At 37.3% G+C, this 21,760-nt stretch overlaps 1 protein-coding gene across 23 annotated transcripts in view; it reads left to right on the top strand.

The window, feature by feature from the left end:
- CLASP2 (cytoplasmic linker associated protein 2) overlaps positions 1 to 21,760 on the top strand; it is a 180,343-nt gene that overhangs the window by 50,777 nt on the left and 107,806 nt on the right. For 18 of the 23 annotated variants that reach the window (XM_018067148.1, XM_018067145.1, XM_018067144.1 and 15 more), the window contains one exon: positions 3,560 to 3,706. In XM_018067148.1, coding sequence (XP_017922637.1) covers positions 3,560 to 3,706 — 147 coding nt within the window. Of the gene's footprint in view, positions 1 to 2,980; positions 3,177 to 3,559; positions 3,707 to 21,760 lie in introns of those variants that run through there. The other 5 variants (XM_018067154.1, XM_018067153.1, XM_018067151.1 and 2 more) reach the window with 1 other exon arrangement.

The raw sequence follows: 21,760 nt of genomic DNA, 5'->3' as shown, positions 1-21,760 counted from the left end.
CATCTGTCAGGTCCATACCGTTTCTTACTTTATTGAGCCCATCTTTGCATGAAATGTTCCCTTGTTATCTCTGATTTTCTTGAAGAGAAATGTATATGAGTGCATAAAAATGTAGGGTTCTGATATTTTACCCCTATTGGGTTGGGTTCCTTCATCATTATTAAAAAGTCTCTAGTAATGCTTGTTCAAATTGCTTTGTTTGAAATTAGTATAGCTACATGAACCTTTGGTTAATGTTTATCATGGTCTGTTTCTTCATTTTACTTTTAACTTTTTTGTGACCCTTATATGTAAAATACATCTCTCATTTAAGCAACCTGTTTTTAAAAACAAGTTCAGTCTGTTTTTTTACTTGGACTATTTAGTTGATTTACTTTTAAAGTAGTTACTGATATATTTAATTTTATTTTTCCCGCTTTTTCTTTTATTTCTATTTTTATCCTCTTGTTTTGTCTTTTGTCGCTTGCTAGTTTTTTTCAGTTAATCAGTTCTTTCTTGTTATTTTATTTTTTCTTCGATTTCTTTTTTTATGTATGTGTTTACTCTTACTTCAGTGGTTACCCTCAAGCAGGGGTTGGGAAACTGTTGCTTGCAGGCTAAATCCAGTCATCCTCCATTTTTTATACATAAAATTTTATTGAAACACAGCCACACTCATTTGCCCAGATTGTTATCATTGCTTTAACACTACAGTGGCATAGTTGAATAGTTCCACAGAGAGACTACATATATGTAAGGTTTACAAAGCTATTTCCTATATAGCCGTTTAGAAAAAGTTTGACTGTTTTACCATAGTGCTGTGGTTCTTAAACTTGATCTTTTATCAGAATCACCAGGAGAGTTTGTTAATCCAGAGTTTCTGATTCATTAAATTTGAGTTGGGGCCTCATAATTTGCATTTCTAACAAATTGCCAAATGATGGTCAGCTGCTCACCTGGGACAACATTTTGAGTACCACTGCCTTAGAGGTTACAATCTTGCAAAGTTGCATCTTTGGCTTGCTGCTGCTGCTGCTAAGTCACTTCAGTCGTGTCCGACTCTGTGCGACCCCATAGACGGCAGCCCACCAGGCTCCCCCGTCCCTGGGATTCTCCAGGCAAGAACACTGGAGTGGGTTGCCATTTCCGTCTCCAATGCGTGAAAGGGAAGTCGCTCAGTCGTGTCTTACTCTTTGCGACCCCATGGACTACAGCCCACCAGGCTCCTCCGTCCATGGGATTTTCCAGGCAAGAGTACTGGAGTGGGATGCCATCACCTTCTCCGATCTTTGGCTTACTGCAACCTAAAATAAATCACTGTGTTTACTACTTTCATGTTAATACTGAAAGCTTTAGAACCCTTTAACTTTGCTTACCTTTTAGCACTATTTTATACCAATCTTAGGCAACAACTCAAATGTCTATCAACAGTAGAATGGATATTAATAACTCGTGGCACATTTCATGCACTAAAAAACTTGAAGCAATGAGAAAATTTGTCTTCCAAACATTTTATTGAGTGAAAAGAGCTACGTACTAGAGTACCTATTATTTGATTCCTTTTGTATAAAAGTTCAAAAATGGGCAAAACTGACAAGACTAGTTAGCTCTGGTAGAAAATAACGACTTTAGGGCAATTCAGTGAGGGAGCTTAGAGAATGTTGATAATGATCTACTAGTCTGGAGACTGGTTACACTAGCATATTCATTTTATGAAAATTAATTGAGCTGCAGGCTTTAATTTATATACTGTTCCTGCCTTGTTTTGATAAAAAGGGAAAAATTAATTTCCTAGTAGTTTTAGAATGTTAAGAGTTAATTATTTTTAAGTGGTAGAAGTATTTACTCATTTCAGTTCTGTGTGTGTGTAGGAACAGAGAGAGCACTGTTTCCATGGGAACTTCTGGCTGCTCGGTGTTTTAGTGCCTGTCGCTCTGTAGATTTGTATATATACTCTGTCCTTCCTAGCTGCATTTTTTTCAAAATAGGGTGGTGGCCCAAAAAAAAAAAGAAGGTTTATTTGAGATTATATTAATGTTTTTTAACAGAGCGGTCTCCAGAGATTTAGTGGATCCAAACTGACTGCCAGTAGCACATTGCTAAAATATGTATATATTTTTTAACTAAAAGATACGTTTTTCCTACAAGTTGTACTGTTTAAGAAAAACACTTGAAACGTAATGTGGTTTGTATTAGGGTACCTATTTGATTCTTTTTTTTTCCAGTAAATAAAACAGTCTTAACACTTGTCTGGTATTTTTTAAAATACACTGAGTAGTTGGACTTGCAGTGGTTTGTAGGGATGAGTCTGTTTTACCTGATTTGGGTGTTTGTGTAGGTAAGGGATGCAGACTGAAAGGAAGAGATTCTGGCATATTGATCTGAAGCCTGTGGTAAAGCTGCTTCTCTGCCTCGCCCATCTTGTTTGTCGTGGTTGGTTTGTGCAGGGTCCTAGAGAAAACCATCTTCTCAGACGAGTAAAAGGCACGCGTCTTGTCTTGTGATTTGAAGGGTGGATTGGGGATGGGAGGGTTCATTTTGTACGAGGAGGTTATACTAGTGTAGTTATTCATAAATAGTCCAAAAGGAGCTTTGTAGAATATTTTTGAATCGTTGATAAGAACAAATTGTTCAGTTTGGTTTCTGTGGCTTAAAGAAACAGCAGATTGTAAGATTACAGAGTTAATTATGCACAGTAATGAGCACTGTGATACTCCGTGCTTTACTGATGCAATAAGGAGCACTCCAGCAGAACAAACATTGCAGAAAAGGTTATTTTTCCTTTGTATAAATTTTCATGTGGCTTAAAGAGAAGAAAACATATTTAGGTTTATAAACCTTTAGTATTGAACACCCTTGAAATTTTTGTTATAGACTTAAGGATTGCAGCTCCATGGAGAATTTTTTTAAATACATGGAGAATTTTTACCTTTCATCTGGCAGTAGCTGCCATAAGATGATGTCACCTTGTAGCTGATTGGCTGTTACAGCACCTAGGGCAGGGAAGAGAAAGAAAAATGCCGGCACAAACCTCAGTGGTGGTTCTGTGGTTGTTGCTGTCTATTTTTGATAGAATCTTTGATTAGTATCAAATCTATTGTATTTGGCCATGTGAACTATCCAGAGCATCCTAGGGTGAGGGAAATTAAGAGCTTTCAGAGGAATGAGGCGACTGATTTGCAAACGGATCTGTGATTGTAAGTTGCAGAATCTGGGTATAAGAAATAAGGCAGGGTGTGCTGGAAGATGCACTATGGGAGGAGCTGGCAGAAAATGCTTGTATGAGTAGCAGAGAAATGAAAAATGCTTCTTACTACTCTTAGTGTTAATGTGTTTGGTTTTATGTTTTGACTTAATATATCTAGGTGAGAACTAAGATAATATTGTAAACTGATTTTAAATTACACTGGGTTATTTTATATAGTGTTAGTATATAAATGCTTATTCAAAGGAGCTTATTTTGTATTATCTATCTTAGAAAGTAATGACTTTATACATACCTTTTTTGATTTTTGAGTTTTATGGAAAATTGAGCAAAGCTTGGTTCTCTTAAAATACATTTTTCTAACACTTTGTGCAGATAAGAGCTTTGATGATGAAGAATCAGTGGATGGAAATAGGCCATCATCAGCTGCTTCGGCCTTCAAGGTTCCTGCACCTAAAACATCCGGAAATCCTGTCAACAGTGCAAGGAAGCCTGGTTCAGCAGGTGGCCCTAAGGTTGGAGGTAATGTAAATCCATTTCAAATCTGGTATGCATGCCTCATGCCCTTGATATGGCCACACACACTTAGAACTTCAGAGGAATATGTTTATTCATGACTGCAGCAGGATTGCAGAGCTAGAGAATCTGTTGCAGCACTCAGAAGAATGTGCTGCCTTTCCGAAAACATTTAAAATTTCGTATATTGATATTTCCTCTCAGAACATAAGTGAATTTGTGTTTTCTTGAGATTATTTATTTTTCAGATGCCATAAAAAGATATTTAAGGGCGTGTTAGGGGTTTGGGTCTTTCTGTTTTCAAGGAGAAAGTAGGTTTTTCAGAATTTGGGTATTTTCAGGTGCTTTAGTTGTTAAGGAAGTACTGATTCATATTATGTTCATATACATTCATCTAGGGCAGAAGTCTTAAATACTCTAACATTGGAGAAATGGTTAAAGATACTGGGTATTGAATAATTTGTCACAATAGGAAATGGGTGGTGGTCAAGTAAAATTACCTCAAAAATGTATTCTGGATTAATAATAAATAGGAAAAACCAGGTTTTAGGGCAATTATATAACACATAGTATATTCTTTGATCATATTAAACTTTTTAGCATATTGTTTATCTTTGAATTTTTTATGAGTATTATTTTCATCCACTAATTAGAAAGCTGTATTTTTAAGGTGCTAGTTTTGCCAAGTTTTTACAGTAAAATGAATTCTATAAGAAAAAAGATAAATATTTAATGCTAAAAAGACAGTAGTTTCTTTCTCTTTTTTATTAATAAATTTATGTGTTATAATTTGAGAAAATAGATTTTTACTTGTTTATGATAGCTAGTGGGAAAGTCATAGCCTTCAGGGTTTTTTTTTTTTTTTTTTGTCTACAGTCCTTTTATTAAAAATAAAAAGGAAAGAAAAATAAACTGTATTTTGACCAGGTTCTATAAGTTGTGTTTTCTTGATCTTTCTATACAACCAAATGTTATTTTTTACATCATAGGATATTCTAAACATAGTAAAACTATTATAAATATTTCATCTTTAAATGTCTTCAGTACTAGCAAGAAAGATGGTATGGTATGGTATATACATGTATATTTGCATGCATATAAATAATTTCTCGATATTTTGAGTAATTTATACTTTAGTATTTTAATCATTTTCTTTTTGTTTTGCAATTTTAAGAGTATATTCTCATTCTGTAGTCATTGTAGCCTATCACATGATGTCTAGTATGGATTCTTATCTCTGGTATAAAGTTAATGACATTCTGTGGTGGCTTACTTTTGTAACAAATGGCTACCTTTGCTAATTACAAGAGGAATATGTTTTCTTTATTTTGACTTATAAGTTTCTAATCTGTGATATTATGATAATTATTTTATGAAATTGCCTTGACTTAAAATGGATTAATATTTAAAATGCTTTGTGAAAATATTTAACATTTTTGTGACTCTGAGCCAGTGGTTTATAATTAGCTGTGATTTTCATGTTTTCTTTTCTTTGATGAAAGTTGAGATTGTAGTTTACCTACTAAAAGTCACTTAATTCTGATGTTAATCAACTTGATAAAATCAGATTTTTTAAAGAAGCAGAGACTTTCTTAATACCATATTCCCTTCTCTGATTTGTAATCCTACCCGATAGAAGAGTGTAGGTAGCTTTCAGCATTGTCATCATTAATCACTCATGCAGAGGATGCTGTCTATTTTGGTGGCAGCCCTTTTGGTAAAAACAAGGGATACACCTTCGTTTTTTCTTCATTCCTCTCCTCATTGTTTTGGCGATAGCATATTCATTCTGCAGTTTTTTGTTTGTGTGTTTCTTTTGTTTGCCGTAGCTCATTTAGGTTCACTGCCCATTTTTCTGTCTAAGAAAAAAACTCTTAGCCAGAAGATACTGATATTGCTTCAGAAATTAATGCTATTCTTGGCTGTCAGTCCTTTGAAAATACAGCTTTCAACTTTTTTGTTCTTGGCTGAGGCTTACTGATTTTTAAATCAGTCACAGATAGTTTTCTTAGAGTTGTAGAATCTTTGAGTTAGAAGGGGCATTGGGAGTCATATACTTAAATTTACTATTTAGGTATAGCAGTCCCTTTCAGAGTATTCCTGATACGTGGTTGATTATTCAGCATCTAATTAAGTATATATTCATGGATTAAATTTGGAACAAAAACCATCTGCAGTACCACTACACAAGACATAATCAACTGTACTTTGTCCCAGTTATTTTTATAGTTACTTTTCCAATCATTTTTACACATACAGATATTTTCTTAGGAGGGCAGGATTGGCATCCTTCATTATATAGTTTTGTATATGTTTTTTCTTTATATTAATAGTTAACCCTGACCATTTTCTCATTGTCTTAAATTACTAATTTAAACCTATTCATGGCTAAATAATACCTAGGCTTGCTTTCGTGTTTTCTGCTGTCGTATGCCATCAGTCTCTCGTGCATATATTCCAACACATCTCCTGCCATTTCTTGGAATGAATTTTTAAACTACTGAATCAAAAGGTACATTGATTGCTTGTGCTCTTTCAGTTTGGCATAGTATCCTTCACAAAAGTTATAAGCCATTTCAAATCTGGGTAATTTAGTTCTTATATTGCTTAAAAATCTGCTCCTTGTAACTTAGGCAGAGAAGGTGGATTATTTGTTAACATACTTTCAGATACTTGAGGGTTGTCCTGCCTCTATTATAACTATTGCGTTTTCTAGACTGTACATTTTATTTCTCCTAACTTTATATGGAATAATGGTGGGTCAGTCCAAGCGTTTTGTTTGCTACTCCGTGGTATGTAATAAATAGGCATGATTAGTTCCTGATTGAAAGGGTACAGTAGGGAGAGGTATGTAATAGTGGTAAAAGCCAATCACAGTTCACTGTGTTTAACAAATTTCTTTTCAGGTAAGATTTCCAAAATAAAAATAAAGTGAGCGTCTTTTAGAACCCTGATTGAATCTACTTTGAAGTTTTGGAGTTTAATTGACTTCTCCCAGAGATATAAGTCGAGATTAAAGAGGTGTATGCTATTTTTAGCAAAATATCCTATCCAGTTAATTAAAGTCAGTAAGACCTGTGTTTACTCTTTAGTGTTAGTTTTGTTTTGTTCTTTGGCTCAACGTGCCAACCTATTCTCATACTGGGTGGCTTCTAAACCAAGGAGAATTTTGTTTTAAAGATTATGGGTTGTTCCATATCGATATACCATTGCTATGAAAATCCATATTATGTGTCTGTCAAAAGTGTCTTTATGCTTTGCAAATTAGAATAAAGATAAATTGAATTCCCTTAAATAGTCCATTTTCTGAATAACATTTGTGATTTCATAGTAGGAATTTAGATAAACACATTTTCCCTTCTTTTGGCTTAATGGCTTCAATACAATTGGTGAAGATACTTGATTATTTCAGATATTTACATTTCTATAGTATTTTAGTCAATAACTTTTTTTTTCCAAAAATACTAGGGTCTGTTTTTATGTATGTTTTCATTTAAACCTTGAATTTAATAAAACTCAAGTTTTATTAAAACTAATTTAGGTACTTTATTAACTCAGTTTTACTGATAAGCAAACTCTAGTTTGGAGAATTTAAGCAACTTGAACTGGTTATGCTTTTAATAAGTGGGTGAAGCACAAAAAGCATTTTGTTGTATTGCCACCAGTACTAAACTCGATAAACTTTAGATCCTAAAGTTCTGAGGTTAAAATCTGTAGGAAGCATCACTATTTTCAACATCCACAAATCAGTCATTTTAAGCCTCAACTAGTGTGATTCCCAACAAAGTAGAATATTTGGAAATAAGCCAACTAGTAATTTTTTATTATAAATGGAAATGCTTTTTTTTAGTGTTTTCCTCTTTACAATTGCCTTTTTAAAGCTTATCTTCTGAGTTATAATGTCCCTGTTCCTGTACCAATTATTTTGGCTGCTATTCTTTTTTAAAAATGAAAATTGAGTTAGATGATGATATAATTGCTCTTACTTATAATTCTGACCAGATTTTGAGGTTAGTGATTTGTCACCTGTCTTACTTGTCTTACCTGTTTTATTATTTATGTCCAAATATCTATTTTCCACAGATTATGCTGATCATTCCCATTTATTCCTGTCATGCAGACAGCAAAGTTGTTTTCCCTTTTAACAAAATCAAGGTTATGAAAATTGGTATATAATTAATAAAACAAATCTCATAGAATTTGTTTAATGTTGAAGTCTGAATTTTTAATTTGTAAACCTTAGTTTCTTGTCTTTGAAATTATATAAAACCAAGTAACTTTTCTGTTTGTGTATTTTGTTTTGTTGCTTTATTCCTCTTTTAATCCCCCTAATGACTGGGAATGGTACTACCCAGAAGATTTTAGCCCTGAAGTTATCTCAAAAAATGATACAGCCCCAGTTCAGATGAACAGACTCAGAAAATAAATGATACATCCAAGACCAGTTAGTTATTAGCAGAGACGAGACAAGAGCCCAGTGTTTGGCCCACTGTCAAGGGCTTTTTGGATCATCTCTGGGTCATCTCCTCCCTCATAATACATGAGATACATATTTCTTATTTTTATCCTATGGAGCAAAACACTGTTAAATTTGGAATTTAGGGATTGGTTCTGTCTTAAATGACTGTGAATCCCCTCTCATTTATTCATAAGAAGCCCTGGTGCTCTCTCTCTTAACTTTGGTTTTAAGATAAATATGATTTGAATAATTAACTGATAAGTAGTTAAATATAAATCAGTAAGCTGCCTAATTGTCTGGTATGTCTAAAAATATATGTGTTTTGCTACAGTTATTTTCTTTTACCTCAGTTTCGTTTTACCTATTGTGCAAAAGTTGAAAAAATTTTCATTGTACAAAGTTTATTTTATGAAGCATTCAGAATGTGTAAGAGAAGGGAGGAAGCAGTATAAACAACCAGACTATTTTGATTGAAATTAGTAGGCATATTGAAAACCCACTCTCTTCACAGACAAGTTATTGTTCTTGTCTGCATCTTTGTATAGAGCCTGCTATGTATAGGGCTTCACATTAGCCACTGAGCAGACCGTCAGAGTGCTCAAGGAAAAAAAGTGGAAAAGCAGTGACTGTGTCTGTCCATGCTCATTATCCCACCAACTAGTGTTAGTGCTTGCTAGTGTTCTGGCCTTCCCATGCTTCGTTTGCCTATACTTTTTGACTTGAGATTTAAGTGTTAGAAAACTAGAGTGTCATTTAGGCAGGCAAATGGACTTCAGAGTTTGTCTCAGAAAAGAGTGAAATATCATTAACATAGGTCACACATGGGAGGGACTTTTTCCATTAGATAGACTTGTTATACTTGGTCCATATAAAGTAGAAGTTTTTAATATTGATAGCTTATAATTCCAAGCTTATATTTATCACATTATATTATTGAATTGATAAACATTATTTCTATGATGACCATGTTGTACGTTTAATTTTTTAATTAAAATTTTAAATTTCTTTTTTTAGAATTAATTTTTATTGGAGTATGGTTGCTTCACAATGGTGTATTGATTTCTACTCACAGCACAGTGACGCAGCCATATGGATATGTGTATCTCCTCTTTTTTGGGTTTTCTTCCCCTTTATGTCACCACAGAATATTGAGTAAATTTCCCTGTGCTCTACAGTAGGTTCTTAGTAGTTATCTATTTTGTACACAGACATTTTTCCTTTTTAGAATCAGTTTTTGTGTTTCTTGGTAATGCAATGCATAGTTTGATTTTTTTTTTTTTTTTTTAATGTAAAAGGCATGTTGTTACTGCTTAGTTGCCAAGTCATGGCCGACTCTTTGCCACCCCATGGAAGGTAGCCTGCCAGGCTTCTCTGTCCATGGAGTTTCCCAGGCAAGAGTACTGGAGTGGGTTGCATTTCCTTCTCTAGGGGATCTTCCCAACCCAGGGATTGAACCTGCATCTCCTGCATTAAAGGCAGATTCTTTATTGCTGAGCCATCTGGGATGCCCATGAAAGATATACTGACTGTTAACAAGTCTAACATTAGAGAAATGTTTAGGAAAAAAAAGTTCTTAATATCTTGTCTCTCTAATCTCTTTGCCCTAAGTAGCCAGTATTATCTATGATATTCCTTCCATATCTTATTCCATGTTTATTTGTGTAGGTATTCAGATTAGATTTTATTTTTGCTCACATTAAGCGTGCTGGTAAACACTTTGCAGCTTGCTTCCCCACCCCCCACAAAACACATTTTTGTTTCTGTAACATCGAGAATGAGAGCTGTCACGTTTTTTAATAACGTAGAGTTTCCCACACTATTGATGGACCATGACTCAATAAACCATTCCAGTGTCAGCGTCATTCAGGGTGTCACAGCTTGATGCGACTACTAAGAATGCAGGTCTCCGTGTACTTGTATATTTGGACCTTCTGGTGCTTCTAACCTGTAGAATTGTTCTGCTTGTTGTTGTTTAGTGGCTAAGTCATGTCCAACCCTTTTGCGACCCCATGGACTGTAGCCTGCCAGTCTCTTCTGAGAGAATACTCTAGGTTGCCATTTCCTTCTCTAGAAGGAAATCTGTAGAATAGACGCCTTTAAATGAGGCTGCTTGTTTTTCATTTTAATAAAGACATTATTTTACCTTCTCCAGCACTGAATAGAACAGCTTCATTAATTGTCATTTTGGTGAATGACATTTGGTGAATGTCACTGGGTACCGCTTTCTTTTAATGTGCATCCACCTGCCCAGCCAGGCAGCAATGAGAAAATGTTTACTGAAAGCTTTTTCAACGTGCTGCTACTTTCTTAATCTCTAGGAAATATCAGGGAACGGAACCAAGACCTGTCCTCCTAGAGTTTATATTCCAGTTAAATTTGGAATATTTGAATTTATTAATGGGAATTAGCATATTCTCTTATGTGAGTTATAATTTATTATTTTCTCATTTTTAAAAATTGGACTGTTTTATCTTCTCAACAATTTGTTACAATTTTTAAAATATTAGGCCTTTTATGCTCTTATTATAAGTCACAAGTGTTTCCTCAGTCTCTCTTTTCTCTGTGGCACTTTTATATCGAAATTTTAAAATTTTGTTTTGTTAGGTAAAATATCTGTCCTTTTTTTTACTTCCAAATTTCCTCTCTTGTATAAGGACTATTCTGACCCAAAAGTTTATACAAATAGTCTAATTTATTCTAAAACATAAAATTATTTTACATTTAGTTTGTCCCATATATCTTATGAAATTCTTATGTATAAGGTGACAGTATATTCATTTAAATGTTTTCCTCAAGCATGGACAAGTTATTGTCTTTGCAATTAGACGAAACGTTCTTTACTCCATTGACTTGAAATAACTACTAACTGTGTGGATTTTGATTCCTGTAGTTTCTTCCCTTTTTCCCTGATGGTAATCCATACTTACTGTAGCTTTTTAGTGAGCTAGAATTTATGTAATTTTTATTATGAAAAATTTTTAGCATATAGCAAAGTTCAGTTCAGTTAGTTCAGTCGCTCAGTCGTGTCCGACTCTTTGTGACCCCATGAATCGCAGCACGCCAGGCCTCCCTGTCCATCACCAACCCCAGGAGTTCACTCAGACTCACGTCCATCGAGTCGGTGAAGCCATCTAGCCATCTCATCCTCTGTCGTCCCCTTCTCCTCCTGCCCCCAATCCCTCCCAGCATCAAAGTCTTTTCCAATGAGTCAACTCTTCGCATGAGGTGGGCTCAAGTTTTCTTCATTTTCAGTGCATTGACTTTTTCCACTTGTGTTCTTATTTAAAGATTAATTTTCTTAAGTATACAATTAGATTTACAGTTCTTTCTTGTAAAACTCTGAGGATATTAATATATTCTCTGGCTCCCACTGTTGCTTTGGAGAAGTCTGTTATTCCGTTCTAGGTGATCTCTTCTTTCTCTGGTGACTGACTCTTTGGTGTTATGCAGTTACACCACAGAGTTCTAGGTGTGGGTTTCTTTTTAATTATCTTGCTTGGGTTATGTTGTGCATCCTGACTCTATAGATTCCTGGTTTCCATGAATCTTGAAAGTTCACAGCCATCATCTTTTTGTGAACATTTCCATTCTCTCTCTCTCTCTGAGGCACTCCGATTAGGTAGAGATTAGAACTTCTCATGCTGACCTCCATGTCTTTTCATGTACTTCCGTTTCCCTGTTTCTCTCTGCCACATTCTGAGTAGTTTATTCAGGTATATCTTCTAGTTCTCTAAATATTTCTTTTGTTTAATCTTTCAGTCAAAGTTGGTTTTGTTTTGTTTTAATTTAAATAGTTGTACTACTGCATTTTCCTCCCCCCCAAATTATCTGTTTATTCCTGCTATCTTTTACTGATTGACATCTTTGTGATTCTAGCCATATTATTTCTTTAAGCATTATACCCTCATCTATTAATATTCTGTAGTCTGTACCTAGACAGTTCTCATATCTACACTTCTAAAATTCTGTTCTTTGTTCCCTGTGACTTAATTCATAATGGTTTGCCCTCTTGTGTACAGTCATCCCCCAGTACCTGTGAGCATCGGTTCCAGGACCCACCACGAATACCCAAGTCATCGGATACTCAGGTCCCCTAGTCAGTCCTCCCTGTTTGCAATTCTATACCCATGGATTCAGCAAACCATACATCATGTAGTACTGTGTTATTTATCTTAAAAATCCTGGGGTAATTCCTTTCTGGTTCAGTGGTTAGGACTTTATGCTTTCACTGCCAGGGGTCCGAGTTCAATCCCTGGTTGAGAAACTAAGATCCTGCATGCCGTGCAGCCAAAAAAATAAGTAAATAAAACAAAGTGTAGACCTCAGTATTTTTAAAAAACTAAATAAATTCTAAAAAACTATATGTAAGTGGACCCGTGCAGTTTAATTCTGTTTTGTTCAAGGATTCAACATATTTGAACTTTGATTGTCAGTTCATTGCTTGAACTTGGTCCTTCAATTGAATTGGTCCTTCAGGTCCAAATTGGAGGTTCCAGAAGCTTTCCTCAGAGGAAGTTTATTTATGCTACACACTAGAGAATCACCAGATAGGGACCCCTTCAGCCTGTCCTAGGTCTTGTCTCAACTAGAATTCTCAGTTATTCCTCTCCACCTCTTTTCCTGGGAAGTTCACTTTTCAATAGGGAAAGCTACAAAATTGTATTATAAAATGAGAAGTTGTCAGCAGTGAAAGCAGCTTTTATAGCTCTCTGTGCAGTCTGCTGCAGCTTGCCCTCTGACCACAGTAATTCACATGTCTCCCACATACAAAACGGTACTCATGGACATTTCCCAAAAGTCTCATCCTAATTATACCATCAGGCTTACAGTCCATCATCTTGTGATCTGCACCAGGTCCAGATGCGTGTGAGCCTCTGGGTGGCTCCTCTCCATCCTAGGGCCTCTGAGCTAAAAAGACATCTACTTACACCCCACACAGTCAACATATAAGGGTGGTACCAACATGGAAAAACCATAGTCGACACTCTTATTTAAAAAGGGGAGGAACAGGAACGTCCTAATAGTCACTGATTTGTGGCATTTTGAAATCCTACAGGAGTCTGCTGTCAGTTTCCCTTACTTCAGGCGTCATGAATGTTCCATCAGGAAGGTTTCATTCTCTCTTTGGGTATGCTTCTCTAAACCATTGTTTTCCTCTGTTGTTGGTTGCACCCTGGACCCTCGGCTCTGCCCCGCAAAGTCTTTTCTTCTTTTGCCTATAAGTGTCTTGTGTTTTCAGCTGAGTATCTTTTTCAGCCTACTTCCCTTAGAAAGTTGAGGATCCAGAAAGCTCTTCTGTCTTTTCATAGCACTCTTCAAAAGCATCATTGGTTGTTTCATTAGTGTAATTTTCTCTTGAAAAATTATGGATGTTCTATGAATTTTATCAAGGTTCATGCCATACTTCCTTCCATGTTGTTTTTCCTGCGTTTATCTTTGTCTTCAGTGCTAGTTGCTTCATTGTAGCGTGGGAGGAACCTGCCTCTTTGCACCTCTGAGACTTTGTTCTCCTTGCTCCTGTATCTAAAACATACTACTTTACCCTTGGCTTCATTCACCTTTGTATCCTTAGTAGTTAAGGACTGGCAAGAATGGAGTTTTCTCTTTATACTTGAACCTCTGGAAGTAGTATTTGAGGATTTCTGAGAGTGCCTGCTCTAGCCAGTCTGGCACACGAGAAGCCGTGCTATCTCCTGAATGACAATAGCCCCTAACCGGCCTTCCCCTCCCTGTGCCTCCCAGTGCAAGTGATTACCAGCTTAGAGGAGATTCTGGAGCAGGGATCAGCAAACTATAGTGCACAGGCCAAGTCCAGCCAACTGTCTGTCTTTATTTCACCCATGAGCTAAGAATGTTTTCTACATCTTTAAATGACTAGTAATATTCAGAAGAAGAAGAAGAATATTGTATGACATGTGAAAACTATATCAAATTCAAATTGCAGTAGTCCGCAAGTAGAGCTTTATTGGAATACAGCCTTGTTCACTATTTACATATTGTCTGTGGCTGCTTTTAGGCTATAATGGCAGAGTTGAGAAATTGCAACAGAAACCACATGGCCCCCAGAGTCTAAAATATTTACTCTCTAGTCCTTTACAGAAAAAAATTACTGACCTGTGTTTTAAAGTGGTTAGGCAACTGTGCGGGCTTCACACAGTTGGTAAAGAATCTGCCTACAATGCAGGAGACCTGGGTTCAATTCCCAGGTCGAGAAGATCCCCTGGAGAAGGCAATGGCACCCTACTCCAGTATTCTTGCCTGGAGAATCCCATGGACAGAGGAGCCTGGCGGGCTACAGTCCATGGGGTCACAAGAGTCGGACACGACTGAGCGACTAAACCACCATCACCACCACCAGACAGCTGGGCAGAGCTCTTCTGTTCTGTTTCAGGTCATTAACATCCTCTGGTGTCATTATTAACCCAGTTACATTTGAAAGAGCTTCAGGCAGTTTGGAAGCCAGCTTCGCTTGTCCCTTCAGCCCAACCTTTACCTGTGCTCCTGCTTTCAAGCTTAATTTGTCTAAATACGTCTCCTTGGTGTGCATGCCCGTTCTCCTTTTCTTGCAGTGATATTTGACATGAAAGCCCGTTACTCTTTCTCACTGTCTTCTGTGTAGTTATTTCCTTGCTGGTGCTAAAGGGATTTTGTAGTATGTTTAGGTGAACTTTTTAAAGTTGTATCAGAAGATGGAATGTTGAATGTGAAATAAAACAATTGATTCAACAGTTTATTTCCTATGCAGAGATCCTTTTCCTATAACACTTTGTAGGCCAAACACTCAAATTGAAGGTGAGGAAAAACATTAGGCAAACTAGGTTTATAAAAAGGTGTCCTTATAAGACATGTGAGGTGTAAGAAGGGTTAGAATGCAGAACTCAGCATGGCCTCTGTCTTCACACTGTGAGCAGCACTTCTGCTTAACCACAGCTATTCTCAGAAGTAAGTAAGGTACATTAGGGTCAAGTATTCAAACTATGTAAGTCCTTACCAAATTTGGTAATATTCGTGTCCAGGTTTAGAGGCCTGTCATATCTGAGATAGTCCTAAGGCTGATTGGTCTCTGTATCTCTGTAGGACTTCTTTTTAAAAATTTATGTATTTGGCTGCACCGGGTCTTAATTGCGGCTCATGGGATCTTCTGGCTGTAGCATGTGAACTCTTCCTTACAGCATGTGGGATCTAGTTCCCTGACCAGGGATCGAACCTGGGCTCCCTGCATTGGGAGCACAGAGACTTAGCTACTGGACCACCAGGGAATTCCCTCTTCTGTAGGACTTCTAAAAGCCATTTAATTTCTGCCTCCCCCCTCTATTCTCCACTAGCTTATTTGACCCTACTCTATATAAGACAGAATTTACTGCATAATCAAGACATTATGATTGGAATAAATTGTGACTTTCAAACTTAGACTTTCCTATGTATGTCTTTAGTCATTGCCACTGGCCTTATCGGGGTTTAGTCAGATTCTCTGCATTCTCTTGAGGCCTTTGGAGTTGTTGTGGCTGGCAGGCTGATGTGTGGGCATTAGCATTCTGTTGTACATAGGACACTTGAGTAAATTGCATATACAGTGTAATGACTCTTCATACTGAGCTCCCCCTTCACATCTCCTTTTGTCTGTAGAACTTTCTGCTTTCCATTCTTGAGCACACTGAGGATAACTGGCTCTGCTGTGGTGTTTCTGTGCAGGTCTCCTGTACCAGTTGGGATATATACTTTCCAGGAGTCAGATATTGGTTCTCAGACTTCCCTACTAGTTGCTCAGTTGCTCTTAATATTGTAACAAAGTATTTTGCAAGAAATGGTATTAACATATAAAGGAACAAAATATATTAATAATTGTGGAAAGAAGTTGTTATGAAAACTGTGTTGAATATTTAGGAACTACTGGATAAGGTTGTTATTCAGTTGCTCAGTTGTGACTCTTTGCAATCCCAGGGCTGCAGCACAGCAGGCTTCTCTGTCCTTCACCATCTCCTGGAGTTTGCTGAAACTCACGTCCATTGAGTTGGTGATGCCATCAAACCATCTCGTCCTCTGTCGTCCTCTTCTCTTCCTGCCTTCAGTCTTTCCCAGCATCAGGGTCGTTTCTAATGAGTTGGCTGTTTGCATCAGGTGGCCAAAGTATCAGAGCTTTAGCTTCAGTGTCAGTCCTTCCAGTGAATATTCAGGGTTGATTTCCTTTAGGATTGACTGGTTTGATCTCCTTGCACTCCAGGTGATTCTCAAGAGTCTTCTCCAACACCACAGTTCAAAAGCATCAATTCTAGAGTGCTCAGCCTTCTTTATGGTCCAACTTTCACATCCGTACATGACTACTGGAAAAATGATAGCTTTGACTAGATGGACCTTTGCAAACTAATGTCTGCTTTTTAATACACTGTCTAGGTTTGTCATAGCTTTCCTTCCAAGAAGCAAACATCTTTTAATTTCATGGCTGCAATCACTGTCTGCAGTGATTTTGGAGCCCAAGAAAATAAAGTCTGTAACTGTTTCCATTGTTTCCCCATCTATTTGCCATGAAGTGATGGGACTAGATGCCATAATCTTCATTTTTTGAATGTTGACTTTTAAGCCAGCTTTTTCACTCTCCTCTTTCACCTTCATCAAGAGGCTGTTTAGTTCCTCTTTACTTTCTGCCATTAAGGTGGTATCATCTGCATATCTGAGGTTATTGATATTTCTCCCAGCAATCTTGATTCCAGCTTGTGATTCATCCAGCCTGGCATTTTGCATGATGTACTCTGCATAGAAGTTAAATGAGCAGGGTTACAATATACAGCCTTGACATACTCCATTCCCAGTTTGGAACCAGTCTGTTTTTCCATGTCCAGTTCTAACTTTGCTTCTTGACCTGCATACAGATTTCTCAGAAGGCAGGTCAGGTGGTCTGGTATTCCCATCTCTTGAGTTTTTCACAGTTTGTTGTGATCCACACCATCTAGCATAGTCAAGGAAGCAGAAGTAGATGTTTTTCTGGCATTCTCTTGCTTTTTCTATGATCCAGTGGATGTTGGCAATTTGAACGCTGGTTCTTCTGCCTTTCCTAAATCCATTTTGGACATCTGGAAGTTCTCGGTTCACATGCTGTTGAAGCCTAGCTTGAAGGATTTTGAGCCTTACCTTGCTAGCATGTGAAATGAGTGCAATTGAATGGTAGTTTCAACATTGTTTGGCCTTGCCCTTCTTTGGAATTGGCATGAAAACATCTTTTCCAGTCCTGTGGCCACTGCTGAGTTTTCTAAATTTGCTGGCATACTGAGTACAACACTTTAACAGTAGAGTCTTTTAGGATTTCAAGTAGCTCAGCTATAACATCCACTAGCTTTGGTCGTTGTCAAGGCCCACTTGACTTTATACTCCAGAATGTCTGGCTATACATGACTTATCACACCATCTTGGTTATTCATGTCATTAAAATCTTTTTTGTGTAGTTCCTTTGTGTATGCTTGCCACCTCTTCTTAATATCTTCTGCTTCTGTTTGATCCATACCATTTCTGTCCTTTATTTTGTCCATTTTTGCATGAAATGTTCCCTTGGTATCTCTGATTTTCTTGAAGAGATCTCTAGTCTTTCCCATTCTGTTGTTTTCCTCTATTTCTTTGCACTGATCACTGAGGAAGACTTTCCTCTCTCCCCTTGCTGTTCTTTGGAACTCTGCATTCCCATGGATGTATCTTTCCTTTTCTCCTTTGCCTTTAGCTTCTCTTTTCTCAGGTATTTGTAAGGCCTCCTCAGACAACCATTTTGCCTTTTTGCATTTCTTTTTCTTGGGGTTGGTTTTGATCACTGACTCCTGTACAGTGTTAGGAGCCCTCCATCCATAGTTCTTCAGGCACTCTGTCAGATCTAATTCCTTGAATCTATTTCTCACATCCACTGTATAATTGTAAGGGATTTGATTTAGATCATACCTGAATGGCCTAGTGGTTTTCCCTACTTTCTTGAACTTAAGTCTGAATTTGGTAATAAAGAGTTCATGATCTGAGTCGCAGTCAGTTCCCAGTCTTGCTTTTGCTGACTGTATAGAGCTTCTCCATCTTTGGCTGCAAAGAATATAATTAATCTGATTTCAGTATTAACCATCTGGTGATGTCCATGTGTAGTCATCTCTTGTGTTGTTGGAAGAGGGTGTTTCCTATAACCGGCTCATTCTCTTGGCTAAACTCTGTTAGACCTTGCCCCGCTTCATTCTGTACTCCAAGGTTAACTTGCCTGTTATCTACACATCCTTCTACTCCACCATCTTGAATATCCATCGCTGGACAAGGACAAGTCCCTGAAGACATTTCTGTCCAGTGACTTAGACAGACAACTGTAATAGATTGGTGGGGAATTCCCTGGCAGTCCTTTGGTTAGAGCTCTGTGCTTCCACTGCAGAGGACATGGGTTCAGTTTCTGTTTGGGAAAGTAAGATCTATCATGCCTTTTGGCATGGCCAAAAAAAATTTTTGAGAAGAAATTGTAAAAGTTCACGTCTGTGTATTACTATCAAGGGATCCATTGTCAGAAACAATAAACCCTGCCATATTAAGAGATTTGTAAATGAATACATGTTGTAAGATATTAAAATAACATGGTTGGTATCATACTTTTTGTTTCTTTGCTGTTGTTATTTTCAGGTGATCAGTTAATTATACTAATTATGGGCATGCATTGAGAGTTTTATTTTCTTGAACTTTTTAATATCTAGGAAATTACATAGTTTATTTCCTCTTGTAATTGAATTTCCAATGGTAAGCATGCATTTATTTCTCTTTTATTCAGTTGTCATTACTTTTAATTTGCAGATTTATATTGCCTTAAACTTTATGTTATCCTGTTCTGTGGTCCATCTCTTGTTGCTGTTAAAACTCATAAAAACCTTCAGAGTTTTTTTTTTTAAGATAAGGTACTTTTTACATACCTTTGGAAATCCTGAGTGGTTTTTTAAATTTGAATTATATTATTTTTTAAAATGGAGTTTTGAAATAGTAATATTTCCTTTGGTAGATGATAAACTTCATCAGAAAGATATTTTCTATTTAATTTTTTAATCAGAGAGATTTTTAAATAATTTTCCATTGGAATATATACCTTACGTATTTGAAAGTCATTTCATGTGTTTTTACCATGAAGAAATAAATAATAAGTAGAGTTACCAGCCAGGGTTCAGTCAGAAGACAGAATCCACACGTGATTTTTACAGAGAGAATTTAATATAATTTGTTAAATGAATATCGATGAATTAAGGATGCAAAAAGAAAACACTAAAGTATCATGGAGGTAGCTAATCACAGTAAGTAGCTCCTACCCGTGAAGCTGGAAGAATAAAATGAGGAGGTAAAAATGATTAAGCTGTAGAGGCTTGGAGCAGAGGCCCTGCAGAGCTGTGACACAGACCGCTGAGGGGCAAGTGTAGCCGTCCTGTGTCTCTGAGAGGCATGATGAACTGGTTCAGTGAATGTTAGACAGGTTGCATTCTGTAACTCCTACTGAAATGTCCCACCAGGGTTGCTAGGGTTTTACTGACAAGAACAGGAAACACTTAGGAAGGAGCAGATTCCTTCTCCCTTCTGCTTCTGGTCTTTCAACACCTGCATTGACACAGTTTAACAAGAAACCATTCTAGACCATTAGAGTTAGCAGAAAAAAGTGTTTTGCTTGATTCTAGGCCCAGTATCACAGAATATAAAAGAACTATAAGACAATAGCTTAGTTCATTTCAGTTCAGTTCAGTCATTAAGTTGCTCAGTCGTGTCTGACTCTTTGCGACCTCATGGACTGCAGCCCTCCAGGCTTCCCTGTCCATCACCAACTCTTGGAGCTTGTTTAAACTCATGTCTATTGAGTCAGTGATGCCATCCAACCATCTCATCCTGTGTTGTCCCCTTGTCCTCCTCCCTTCAATCTTTCCCAGCATCAGGGTCTTTTCCAGTGAGTCAGCTCTTCACATCAAGTGGCCAAAGTATTGGAGTTTCAGCTTCAGCATCAGGCCTTCCAATGAATATTCAGGACTGATCTCCTTTAGGATGGACTGGTTGAATCTCCGTGCAGTCCAAGGGACTGTCTAGAATCTTCTCCAACACCGCAGTTCAAAAGCATCAATTCTTCGGCACTCAACTTTCTGTATGGTCCAACTCTCACATCCATACATGACTACTGAAAAAACCATAGCTTTGACTAGACGGACCGTTGTTGTCAAAGTTATGTCTCTGGTTTTTAATATGCTATCTAGGTTGGTCATACCTTTTCTTCACGGAGTAAGTGTCTTTTAATTTCATGATTGCAGTCACCATCTGCAGTGATTTGGGAGCCCCCCAAAATAAAGTGTGTCACTGTTTCCATTGTTTCCCAGTATATTTGCCATGGAGTGATAAGACCGGATGCCATGATCTTAGTTTTCTGAATGTTGGGTTTTAAGCCAGCTTTTTCACTCTCCTCTTTCACTCTCATCAAGAGGCTCTTTAGTTCTTGGCTTTCTGCCGTAAGGGTGGTGTCATCTGCATATCTGAGGTTATTGATATTTCCCCCCAGCAATCTTGATTCCAGCTTGTGCTTCATCCAGCCCAGCGTTTCTCATGATGTACTCCGCATAGAAGTTAAATAAGCAGGGTGACAATATACAGCCTTGACATACTCCTTTCCCAATTTGGAACCAGTCTGTTTGTTGTTCCATGTCCAGTTCTAACTGTTGATTCTTGATCTGCATACAGATTTTCAGGAGGCAGGTAACATGGTTTGGTATTCCCATCTTTTGAAGAATTTTCCACGGTTTGTTGTGATCCACAACGTCAGAGGCTTTGGCCTAGTGAATAAAGCAGAAGTAGATGTTTTTCTGGAACTCTATTGCTTTTTCTGTGATCCAGTGGATGTTGGCAATCTGATCTCCAATTCCTCTGCCTTTTCTAAATCCAGCCTGAATATCTGCAAGTTCACGGTTCACGTATTGTTGAAGCCTGGCTTGGAGAATTTTGAGCATTACTTTGCTAGCGTCTGAGATGAGTGCAAGTGTGCGGTAGTTTGAGCGTTCTTTGGCATTACCTTTCTTTGGGATTGGAATGAAAACTGACCTTTTCCAGTCCTGTGGCCACTGCTGAGTTTTCCAAATTTGCTGGCATATTGAGTACAACACTAACAGCATCATCTTTTAGGATTTGAAATAGCTCAGCTGGAATTCCATCACCCCCACTAGCTTTGTTCTTAGTGATGCTTCCTAAGGCCCACTTGACTTCACATTCCAGGATGTCTGACTCTGGGTGAGTGATCACACCTTTGTGGTTACCTGGGTCTTTAACATCTCTTTTTTCACAATTCTTCTGTGTGTTTTTGCCACCTCTTCTTAGTATCTCTGCTTCTGTTAGGTCCATACCGTTTCTGTCCCTTATTGTGTCCATGTTTGCCTGAAATGTTCCCTTGGTATCTCTGATTTTCTTTCTCATTCTATTGTTTTCCTCTATTTCTTTGTATTGATCATTGATCAGTGAGGAAGACTTTCTTACCTTTCCTTGCTGTTCTTTGGAACTCTGCATTCTAGTGGGTATTTCTTTGCCTTTAGCGTCTCTTCTTTTCTCAGCTATTTGTAAAGCCTCCTCAGACAACCATTTTGCCTTTTTGC

The sequence above is a fragment of the Capra hircus genome, chromosome 22, assembly GCF_001704415.2.
Source record: "Capra hircus breed San Clemente chromosome 22, ASM170441v1, whole genome shotgun sequence".
NCBI classification, from domain to species: Eukaryota; Metazoa; Chordata; class Mammalia; order Artiodactyla; family Bovidae; genus Capra; species Capra hircus.
The sequence above is the reverse complement of the archived record's forward strand: the minus strand, read 5'-3'. Positions and strand labels throughout refer to the sequence as shown.